At 37.8% G+C, this 12,681-nt stretch overlaps 1 protein-coding gene across 3 annotated transcripts in view; it reads left to right on the forward strand.

Moving 5' to 3' along the window:
• Positions 1-12,681, forward strand: part of LOC107593468 (fibronectin type-III domain-containing protein 3a-like) — an 86,424-nt gene that overhangs the window by 5,189 nt on the left and 68,554 nt on the right. For all 3 annotated transcript variants that reach the window (XM_016283201.1, XM_016283200.1, XM_016283202.1), the window contains exon 2: positions 11,965-12,127. In XM_016283201.1, the coding sequence (XP_016138687.1) occupies positions 12,005-12,127 (123 nt within the window). In that variant the 5' untranslated portion in view covers positions 11,965-12,004. The remainder of the gene's footprint in view (positions 1-11,964; positions 12,128-12,681) is intronic.

The raw sequence follows: 12,681 nt of genomic DNA on the forward strand, positions 1-12,681 counted from the left end.
TAATTGAAGACAAAATGTGTTTTACTGAGAAAAAACAAGATTTGGTTTTTAAAAAGCCTTTTTCCAAAAGGTACATCTGGAAAAAGGGGGGTCGTATTATAATCAGGGTCATCTTATATTCGGGCCAATACGGTAATAGCCTTATATATACATATATATATATAGGGGAAGTCGTGGCCAAAGGTTGTGGGTTCGAGTCTCGTACCGGCAGGGATTGTAGGGGGGGTGAGGGAATGTACAATGTGGCACCAAACCCCAACTGCTCCCCGGGCGCCACAGCATAAATGGCTGCCCACTGCTCCGGGTGTGTGTTCACGGTTTGTGTGTGTTCACTGCTGTGTGTGTGCACTTTGGATGGGTAAATGCAGAGCACTAATTCCGAGTATGGGTCACCATACTTGGCCACATGTCATAAAAAAAAAAATATATATATATATATATTTTTTTTAGGCTATATATCCCCCCCATCCCCCGTCCAGGCGGTCTGCAACAATATTTTCAAAATGTAACCGGTCCGTGGTGTAAAAAAGGTTGGAGACCGCTGCTATAGGCTATGCCTAATATGAAATAACAAATAACTTACACAAAGCTTAAATAGGTATACAAAACTGAAAATAAGTTAACACTGTTGTAACACAGCTAGTAGATCAGGAAGATGGAGGCGGGAACCGGCGAACATTTAAACATAACTTTAATAATAAAATAAACACAAAGCTGAAAATAGCGCGACAGCCCCTCACGGACAACTGCTGCGCACAAACAAAACCAAAACAACCTAAATAATCCACTCCTGGTCCTCTCTCGTCCTTCACTGTCGTCGCTCCTCCTTTTATCCTTCCGGAGCTCCTCTGTGGGACTCGAGACCGGTGTGTGGCGAAGGTGTCGCTCATTATCATTAACTCCACTGGCCTCGCACCATTCCCACGGGTCTCGGCCCTGCCCCACTCATCACAACTGTGGAACCAAATAAATAATAAACGTAGAATGTTTATTAGCAAAAAACGAAGCAAAAAAAAGAGAACGCTTGGAGAGACAGCATGCAGTACTCCTTGATGTCAAATAAAATAGCCTAAATAAATTACACAAAGTTTAAATTAAATAAAAATCAGCAAACACTGTGAAACCAATTACGTATAAAAAAAAAAAAAAAAAAGTCAACAGGCTTTTCAAAATCCAAAATATTGCCAAACAGGCACTTTTGCATTTTGTTTCGAAACTAAATCATCCGCTATTGTCTTGTCTGTCTCACCTCACTCTTCTTGTCACGCTGCATTTGAGCAGCCGTGTTCAGTTTTTAATTGTAGTGTCTGTTCTCTAACTGAACTAAATTATTTTTATTGCTAGAAAAAATTTAAACGACGATGGGGGATGGTGCCATGGTGGGCAAATGACATAAGCAGTGTTGCGGCTTAACAACGGTATCACCGAAAACACTGTCTTTCGCAGCAGGCCTACTGGAGTGCTGTGGATTATTGTGTTGTTTTTATCAGCTGTTTGGGCTCTCATTCTGACGGCACCCATTTACTGCAGAGGATCCACTGGTGAGCAAGTGATGTAATGCTAAATTTCTCCAAATATGTTCAGATAAAGAGAAAAAGTAATCTATATGGGGGCAGTCGTGGCCTAATGGTTAGAGAGTCAGACTTGTAACCCAAAGTTTGAGGAACCAAAGGTTCGAGTTGCACCGAACCCCCAACTGTTCCCTGGACGCCGCAGTAAAGATGGCTGCCCACTGTTCCAAGTGTGTGTTCACACTGTGTGTGTGTGTGTGTGTGTGTGTGTGTTTGTTTGTTCACTACTCACTGCTGTGTGTGTGCGCACGCACACTTGGATGGGTGAAACGCAGAGCACAAATTCCGAGTATGGGACACCATACTTGGCCACGCATTACTTCCTTTCCTTTCCTATTCTTAAAAAAATATATTGAATGACCTCAGGTTGAGTAAATTGTAAGTAAATTTACATTTTTGGGTGAACTGTTCCATTAATGGTACAAATACCTCTTAAATATCAAAAGTATATCAAAAATATAATTTCTCATGACCCTTTTAATTAATAAGTTCATGATATTTTAATGTGAAGAGACCAAAATGTATATTATTAAATTATATTAATTGTATGTATATTAATAAATTTTATTTTATTTTTTTTACTTTCAGTTATCTTTCAGTTAATGATAATGGTTAGATTTTTCTGTTTTCTTTCTCAAAATGACTGTCTAAAACTGAGGCTGTTTTACTGCTAGAGTTTTTCATCACTGCGCTGCAGGACACTTGGTTATTTATTAATAGAGCCACGGCTAATAACAATGCAAACATTGCTTGTTTTAGACCTTCGTGCTGTGCTACATTTACTCATCTTGTTTTGAATCTCAGACACCTTGTATCTGCTTTCCTGTGTATGAGTCTGAAATATTATAGCCTCTTCATGTACAACAGCATGGTTATTTCATTACGTATCAGTTCCAAATATTTATCTTTTTATTTATTAGGAACATGTTTGAGTTTGTAACGAAATCTTATTTAATTGCAACTTTAAAATCATGTGTTATTGAAATTATTCCCATCCGCTTTAGGGCACACGTGCTACTTTTCCAGCATACAGTGGGTACGGAAAGTATTCAGACCCCCTTACATTTTTCACTCATGCATCAGTGCTTTGATATTGATTTGTGATTCATCACAATGTGCAGCAAACTTGTTATGCTTTTATCTTTTAGACTGTGTGTAGAAAATCAGTATCCTAGGGAATACAGTTATTTTAGATTGTGATGAGAGTTTTAGTTACAACACCACTGTAGACTATAGTTAATTACGCAAGCTTATGAAACTGTTGGATTTTTCAAATACCTGCAGAGACTCTCAATGACTCTAAACTGTTTATATACCATTTAATCAGAAGATCGGAATTGACCTGGTCAGTGTTTGCATAGTGGTTTGAGGTGGAACCAAAAAAGTATCAGCTGCAGCTCAACAGCTGCGCAGGCCAAACTGCGACTGAAACCAATCTGTTTGGACAATCTGAAAACACAATCAGAAAGTTAGTTTGCAAGAACATCTGATAGGCTGACATTTTGCCAAATTTTATTAGAAATTCGTGGGAAGGTGTCTCTTTTTTTTTCTTTTTTTTTTGCACCAGAGGCTAAATGCATTTTGAGAACTTGTATAGTTCTCAAAAGTGCTATATTGTTTCTTAGTACAGTTTCTCAGATTTATTTATAGTAAAAAAAGAGCTTGTTGCATTTTATTGACATTTTATTTAAAAAGACAAAAAAATCATCTTTTGAAATAATTATAACTGAAATTTATTTAAATTCTATTTTTGTTGTTTAAAAACAAAAAAAACAAATGAGCTAAAAAGATGTCTTTCATGCTTTTATCACTATTAATTTTATTAAATTAATAGTAAAGTAAAAGTAATTGTATTACTACTTAAAGGGTTAGTTCACCCAAAAATGAAAATGCTGTCATTAATTACTCACCCTCATGTCGTTCCACACCCCTACGACCTTCGTTCATCTTCAGAACACAAATTAACATATTTTTGATCAAATCCGATGGCTCAGAGATGCCTCCATTGACCGCAACACCACCCAAACTTTCAAGATCCATAAAGGTACTAAAGATGTCGTTAAAACAGTCGATGTGACTACAGTGGTTCTACAATAATTTTATGAAGTAACGAGAATACTTTTTGTGCGCAAAAACAAAACAAAAATAACAAGTTTATTCAGCAATCTCTTCTCTTCCCTGTCTTTATCCTTACACGGTTAACGCATTAAGCACAATGAAGGCTTCCGTGTTCTACGTCCGAACGCCAGCTCATTATTGGCCAAAGCTGCACATGTGAGCAGCGCGACGCATGCATGTGATGGTGACGCAGGAGCCGTCCAATAATGAGCAGGCGTTCTGACGTAGAACCTGGAAGCGCTGGACGTAAACACCGTATGAGAATGACAGAGAAGTTTGTTGAATAAAGTCGTTATTTTTGTTTTGTTTTTGCGCACAAAAAGTATTCTCGTCGCTTCATAAAGTTATTGTAGAACCACTGTAGTCACGTTGACTGTTTTAACTACGTCTTTACCTTTATGGATCTTGAGAGTTTGGGTGGCATGCTGTCAGTGGCGGCCTCTCTGAGCCATCGGATTTGATCAAAAATATCTTAATTTGTGTTCTGAAGATGAACGAAGGTCTTAGGGTGTGGAACGATATGAGGGTGAGTAATTAATGACAGAATTTTCATTTTTGGGTGAACTAACCCTTTAATTTTTAAGTCTATCACCTGTTTTGACTTCCTTACTGGGATATGTCATCCCACTGTACTTTTTTTTTATTTATTTTTTTTATAGGATCATTTATGTTTCATTTTGGCATCTGCATAAGGGACTTTCTGGTCACACCTTAGGAGTTTTTTTTTTTAACTGACATGTTGTCATGCTTGATGCTTTATCTCTTAGCCTCTCTGATTTTTTATTTTTATTTTTTTCTGTTTCACGTTTAGTCATAATCTTGATTTCAATAGCTACAGTATGTACACATCTGCAGATAAATATGGTACACTTTCTGAGTGCTTCTACTGTGTTAAGAGCTCATATTCTTGCTTACAGGTTCAAAAATCTTAACTATGACATTAAGTGATTTAGGCCCATAAAAATGGACATGCTAAGCAATATTCTATTTTCTCTCTCTCTTTTTTTTCACTTCCCAACTAAAACAGGAAACATTTTTGCACTAATGCAACAAAATAAAGTGCAAATAGTTCACATTAGGTGTGTATTTGATGCTTTATCTGTGGCTTTTATCATTCCTGTGAACCTTTTTTAGAGAACTAGCGCTTTCTTGCAAGCTCTTCTTCATCAACAGAATGCAAACTAAATTATTCGGTCAGCATTCACAATTACAACTTATTATGATCAATACCAATTTGCTTCCACTATAATTCATAAAATCGACACGCCCTCAACACCCCCAAGTCATTTCCTACTGGTAATTATTACTTTATGGTTCATGTGCACTCAAGTCATAAATACAATCATTGACAACGCAACACAAATCCTGTTCAGTAGGCCCAGAGTGACAGTCATATTCTACAACCAAACTCATCCACAAATAATTAATGTAGTGAAAATGTGTACATAGCTGAACTAAGCAACTAGTTGTATAAGTTGTCATTTTGAAGCACATCTGAGAGGTTTGTCTCTTTTTTCTGAGTGTGATGGATCAACAACAACTATTTCATTGAGATTGCACGTCTGTCCACCTTAGTAGCTCCCACCCAAAAAAAAAAAAATAGCTTGGTGCGTAAAACATCAGGACATTTTGTTCTTTTGTGATCTGCATTTTGAAAAGACTATATGTAATATAATAATATTTCATGTATTTGTTTGCCTATGTAGCTAGATAGTCTTTAAGCGATTGAGGTTAAACTTGCTGTCTGCAGTTGAGGGGTTTAATGAAGTGGTTTCATCTTGACCTCTGATATAACCCCAGGCCAGGGGCTGCTAGGACTTGGAAGATAAGTATGAATTTCAAGATACTTAAATTATATTGGTAGAGTTGATAAGATATAGGGCTGCTGAAACCGCTGATGCTGGGGCAAGATGAGCACTTGCTTAGGCTATGTGAGATTAGATGGTTTCATTTCTCCCGAAGTTGCATTTAGATGTTGAATATACAAATTAAAAAACCAAATAACCAAAATTAATAGGTTAAAAATAAGTCAAATGAGAAAATTGTAGTTTGTTGTTGTAATTCATAGGTGGGGGTTATGCTAATTGGAAATTAATGAGGATGCATGGCGCAAAGGATTAGAGTTTACTAACATACAAATATTTAACTATCAAATCTGAGGTTTGCGAAGCGTTTGTGAATCCGGAAGACAAAATACCATAGGAACAGAACAATAGAAGTTTACAAGAAAACTTAATATGCATCTGGTCCTTATTATTTTTATTTATTTGTTTGTTTAGGACCAATATTTCAGTAGTCAATAGTTGTTTCCATCCACCTATTTTAATGCGCTTTTTGGAATATCGCATAAAAACTGCTAGAAGGAAACTCTTAAGATATGCATAAATTCTTAAAATAACAATTGAGTAGAATACACTTTTCATCTGATAAGAAAAACAGTGTGTAAACTACTATTAAAACATTTACCAAATAAATTCCACCATGCGCATCAAAAAAGTCATGTGACTTTGCACGATGGGATAACTTGACTAACCAGTTGACCGATCTCATTGCACAGCATCTGAAATGTTGTTTTGTTCATTCTGAAATGCCTGAGCAAAATCTGTCGTCAAAGTATTTCTGTATAATTGTCTTACTTGACTGAGTTCCCAAATAAGTAAGCATTCACCTCTGAAAGCAATGAGCGCATTTATCGTGTTTCGTCTGCTCAGTCTGAGGCGCAAGTAATTTATCATAAATGAAAATTATTATATTCAGTCACTTCTACTTTTCTTAGTGATATTTAGTGCCAGTTTATCAGGAACTGACCATTTTGTTCTCTTTGACTCATTGGATGGAAACAGTGCTTTATTCGCAAATGTTTTATGTGATATTCCAGTTTTGTGCATAAGTTAAATTTGCATGTTTGGGTGGAAACAGAGCTAATGTCAATGAGAGTTTTGACTCGCTATATACCACTGTTCAAATGTTTGGGGTCAGTAAGATCCGTACAATTGATCAAAAGAGATTGTAAAAACAAATGTTATGACAATTCAAGTTCATATTAATGCTGTTCTTTTAAATTTTCCATTAATCAAAGGAATTGAATCCTAAAAAAGAAAAAAATGTATCATGGTTTCCAGAAATATTTGCAGCATAACTTTTTTGTTTCATAAGCACCAAATCAGCATATTAGAATGATTTCTGAAAGATCTTGTGACACAGAAGAATGGAGTAATAGCTGCTGAGCCTTAACAAAAAAGTAGGTTCTTTTAAATTGTAATAAATTAACATGAAAATAGAAATTAATAAGTACTACAATAGCAGGTATTTCAAGTGTTTCTAAATTAAGTTACATTGCATCTGGTTCAATTAATTATTCAAGAAAAATACTCATTCAATAATAAAATAAGAAACAAAAAAAACAAGACATTTAACTGTATGCAACATTTTTAAACTCTTTTTGTATCCATGTACTAGTAATTTTGCCACCTGTCAGTCATTATAATTTCCTGAATGAAGACCGTTCAGTTCTATATAAAAACCTTTTTCAAGGTTTTGCTGACAACTTGGTTAACAATGCAAGTATGTTTTACTTTTGACATTAGATACAAGTTTCAGTAAGCTGAATGTTAATGTATTAAGTTTTAATGGGGTATTTCTTTTTGTGCTGCATTTAATAAGAAAGGTTTCTAATGATGGCATTCTTAGCAGGTATTTTTTTATCCCTCACCATGAAACGTCAACTCTTGTTTGAAGCAAAATCAGAAAGTCCACAGAAACTTTAGAAGTTCCTTGTTCTCTCGTACACTAAATGGGATTTTCCCTTCTGAGCCTTGCAATCACATTTTTTGCCTGTTATTCATAATATTTGAATTTAAGCTTTTTGAATGAATATTGATTAGTAATGTTGATAAGCATAAGTGAGCTGAAGTAATTTACTTAAGTATTTGAACAACCCATATAACCCTATTAAACATTTTTATTAACATTCCAACCACAAGGTGGACAGTTTTGCAGGTAAGCAGCGCTTACATTTTCTTTGGAAATGTAAAAATCTGGTTTGTCATTGTTAATTTCCCCTAGACATTTCCAGCTGTTTCCCCTGTAGGCATCGATGACAAACACTGCCATGCACAGAAATTGATTTTTGTATGTAATGGTGACTGAATAAAACAAGTGCTGTAGTCTAATCTCTGAAGTCATCCCCTCCTCCTCCACACTTCCTGCTGACAAAACCCCACCATTCGTCATTTTCAGGTTACTTCCAAGTTGCAGTAAGAGCTCTCCCTTGGGTTAGATGAGTTTGCCACATAATCACTTGAAACAATTACAGTTCCACTGAATGCAGGAGATTGTCATTTAGCACCCCCCTCCCCCCAGTCTTCTCGTTACACCTCTTAATAGTGACGTGACATGTGGCCAAGTATGGTGACCCATACTCAGAATTAGTGCTCTGCATTTAACCCATCCAAAGTGCACACACACAGCAGTGAACACACACACACTGTGAACACCCACCCAGAGCAGTGGGAGCGTAGTGGTAACATAGGAAGCCGTCACCTCCAGTATCTGACCTTTTGCCCTTCCGAGAACAGATTTGCACCCTTAGGCCATGCTCCACTGTTGGCATCATTCGCTCTCTTGCTGAGAGGAGGAATTAGACCACAGAAAGCATTCAACTGTAGTGCTCAGAGAGAGTAAGCACTGACTTCTACCTGCTAGCGGTATTTAAAAAAAAATACCCCACGCTGTAGCCTCCCTCATAGTATGGTGTTGCAGTTTCAAAATAGCAGGTTTACAACTGAAAAGCAACATAGTGTGTTGTTTCTCCTTTTCTTTGTTACTCAACGCTTGTGCACTGGAATTACCTGACTGTTAAATCAGTGGGGCAGTGTAGCAGGTTCCAGAATTTCACTAGTGTGATAAAAGTACCAGATTGCAGATGCTATTTACAATACTAAAAGTATAATACTGTATATAAGGGCTGTCAAGCAATTAGTTTCTAATCAAATTTATTACATGTATCAATTTGGGCCAGTAAAAGCACGACGGACCTGGCTCTACGCGCCACCAAGACCACCGCCCAGGCGATTGGGAGATCGATGGCCAGGCTTGTGGTGCTCGAGCGCCATTTATGGTTGACGCTGACGGAGATGAAGGATGCTCGGCCAGACACTACCCTCTTCCTAAGCGCCAGGGACCCCGACCCAAGATTGCGTTGGACCCAGCGCCTCAGGCGCTGATCCACGAGACCGGAAGAGGATGGGGTCAGATCTCGCCACGGCCGGACCGCCTCTCAAGCAGCCTCTGTTACACCTCTTGACACCCCGTTCAGCTCCGGGTACAGAGGGAAATGTGTTTTGTGTAAATAATAATAAAACACAAACATTTTCAAAAAGAGAGCAAACTTCCTCTTCCATCACTCATACGTGTTCTGCCCCCATGCGGCCAGTCACCCGAGTTAATTCAACCCCTCGTCATGCGGGCCGAGGCCTGGCAGGCCATCCCCGGGGTGTCGGATGGTTATGGGGATAATAAAGGAAGGATATTCACTCCAATTCGCTCGAAGACCCCCGCGCTTCAGCGGCAAAAGGAGCTGTGGAAAGGGTTCCTCCAGCCCAGAGCGAGTCAGGCCTTTACAGCCGTTACTTCCTCGTCCCTAAAAGAGATGGTGGCCTCCGGCCCATCCTCTATCTCAGACACCTGAATCGCGCCCTCATAAGGAGGTCGTTCAGGATGATTACACTGAAACAGATCCTCGCGCAAATTCGCTCGAGAAACTGGTTCTTTTCCCTGGACCTGAAGGATGCATACTTTCACATCCAGATAGCCCCTCGTGGTTTTTAGCACATTATTTATTGGGTTGTTGACTGGCCCAAGTTAAAGAGCTCAGCCCTAAGTTAAAGTTCAAATTTGAGTTTTTGACCCTAGATATGGCTCTGATTCCACCTTCAATTAAATGGTAGAGAAAAGTCAATGGGATTTTATGGAACTGGTAGTCTCTCCTGATGTTTTGAGGTTAAAAATGTTGCGAGATGGCTTCAATACCCAACTTTAGTATGGAACGAGGTACGACTGAATTAAACCTGTAACGCTGTTGATACCCGACTGACAGGCGCAGGTGCTGCTTTTGCCCATTTTCCTAAACCCTGTGTCTGCTGAAAAATGGTTTAAGTCTTAGCATGATTCATCTTATTGATAATCACCCACATAACCTGACTTTGTGTGTAGGTTTAAGTAGGGGACTAGCTAACGGATTAAGGCTGATCGCTGCGAGAACGCATGCGCTAGATACTAATGAGCTTCAAGGACACATGTCATTTCCTCCTTATTACCTTCTGCTTGACTCATTGCAAGCCTGATACATAGAAGAGAGAGAGAGAGAGCGTGCTCACACCGGCCCGTACCCCATACTATGAGTTGATTAGTTAATTTGAATTCGTTTCAGAGTGCGTGCGTGCATGTGTGTGTGTGTGTGTGTGTGTGTGGGTGGGTGGACGTGGCAGGGAACAATTGGTGCATTTTCATTCCTCTGCTGTGTGGCACCCAGACAGGTCAAACAGTCCCTGAATACAATGAATGGAGCTTAAAATAGGTTATATTTTCTCTTTCGCACAATTCTAATATAAGAAAGAAGTGGGAAAAAGCCTCTCTGGCCTCTTGCGTTTGACTTCCCAGTCTATGCTCGAAACCACGTCTGACCCTGAGAAGACAATACAGTTTGCTGAACTGCCTGGCTATTAAAGCCAACTAGGGCACAAATTAGTCAATGGAAACACTTTGTATTTTTATTGTTCTTCCCCCATAAACTTATGAATGTGTAAACTGAACAGCGAAATTAAAAGTCATGCCTAAAGGGTGTCCATACCACTGTGGGTGTAAGGTTAAAAATGACCTCATGAGCAAAGGAAGAAATTATTCTCACATGCTAATGAGAGGATCATGTTTGGAAGCATAATTTACATTATATATTATAATAATCTCCACAATGAACTTTATATAGCACTTTTATATTTCACTTTTCTACAGAGTTGCTGTTGCTGTTCAAATGCTTGGGGTCAGTAAGATTTTGTTTTTGAAAAGTGTTAAGACTTTAGAATTACTTTACCAACACTTTAGGCTTGTTAAAAATTGATAAAAAGTGAGAGTAAAGACTTTGCCACAAAGGTGAATTTCAAATAAATTGATTTTTTTTAAACTTTCTATTAATCAAAGAATCCATAAACTTGTATCATGGTTTCCACAAAAATATTAAGCAGCACAACTGTTTTCAACATAATAATCAGCACATTAGAATGTTTTTTGAGGAATAATGTTCCATTGAAGTAATGACTGTTAAAATTCAGCTTTGCCATCACAGAAATAAATTACATTTTAAAATATATTAAAATGGAAAACAATTATTTAAAATTATAATAATATTTCACAGTATTAGTGTTTTTATCTTTTTAATCAAGTAAATGCAGCCTTGGTGAGTGTAAGAGATTTGAGAATTAAAAAAAAAAAAATGTATCAACCCCTAACTTTTGAATGGTAGCGAATATACATAATGCAAATCAATAGTTTAAATCATCAGAATTTAAGGCAACGTGCAAATTGTATGTTTAATCTCTAAAACAGCAGCAGACCTCTCCCCAATAAGTTGCAGGATTTAAAGTATCATAGCATAAACAGTGCAAGAAATTAGGTGCTGAGGCTCATAAATGAGGTGTTAAAATCTAACAAATCTATCAATTAAAAAGAATTGAGGTTGTACAAACCAAAATGTGTTCTGTATTAATATAGCTTTAGATAAAACTTATGTTGTCAACATCTATTTGACAATCATATACTTAAAGAGATAGTTCACCCAAAAAAGAAAATTCTGTCATCATTTACTCACCCTCATGTCGTTCCAAACCTGTAGGAGTTGCTTTCTTATGTTGAACACAAAAGAAGATATTTTGAAGATTGCTGGTAATCAAACAGTTGGTGGTTGCCATTGACTTTCATAGTAGGAAAAAAAAATACTATGGAAGTCAATGGCAACCACCAACTGTTTGATTACCAGCAATCTTCAAAATATCATCTTTTATGTTCAACATAAGAAAGCAACTCCTACAGGTTTGGAACGACATGAGGGTGAGTAAATGATGACAGAATTTTCTTTTTTGGGTGAACTATCCCTTTAATTATGAGGAATTTCACAATTGTAATAATTGAATACTTGCATGCATGCAGTCATTGTGGTGATTCTGAACAAGTGCTTGTTAATGGTTGAATTGAATTAAGACTGAATCCTTTGTGGTTACAGGAGCAAGCAGTGCCTCTCCTGTAGTGTGGATGAGGGAGTCATGGCAGACCACACCTCCCCACTGGAGTCCGGCCAGCTGCTCAGCCCAGACATCCCAATGCTCACCTCCCCGCCTCCACCGCCGCACCCGCCCAACATCGTCAACGGAGACGGACCACAACAGGTAGGATAAATCAGCATCGTTTCTTCGTGCTCACTTGTGTGTTCTCTGTCAAGTCCTTAAGCTATGTTCCGCAGAAAAAGCAATTTTCTACCCAGCAGACTGCTGAAGTTCTGCTGAAATAATTTCTCAAGGCAAACTCACTTATATGGTTCTGTTGAACCCAGGAGAGCAAGCTGAGCCGGGTCTGTCTGTTGATAATAATGATAACATATGAGAGAGTGTATATCAAAATTAATACATTTTAGTAAATTGTAGTAAAACATTTAAAAATGTATAAAATGGCATGCTGGTACTTTGTGCCCTGATAATTATGGAGCTGTGACACTTCCACAACTCACTTACTCTGAAATAACTTTTCAACTTTATTTTCCTTATTTGCTGCTGAGCTCAGAAACACTTTCTCTAGGGATGCCCAGTCAATCACTTCCAATGTCTTGATCGTGATCACATTTTGATGGCAAAAAAAACATGAAAGTACTCTTAAGACTACAGAGTTACTTTTGCAGTAGCTTCAAGAGTCAAGAAACAAATGTATTATCCAAATGCATTTAATT

This window comes from Sinocyclocheilus grahami, unplaced genomic scaffold (genome assembly GCF_001515645.1).
Source record: "Sinocyclocheilus grahami isolate Dianchi unplaced genomic scaffold, SAMN03320097.WGS_v1.1 scaffold171.1, whole genome shotgun sequence".
Taxonomy (NCBI): Eukaryota; Metazoa; Chordata; class Actinopteri; order Cypriniformes; family Cyprinidae; genus Sinocyclocheilus; species Sinocyclocheilus grahami.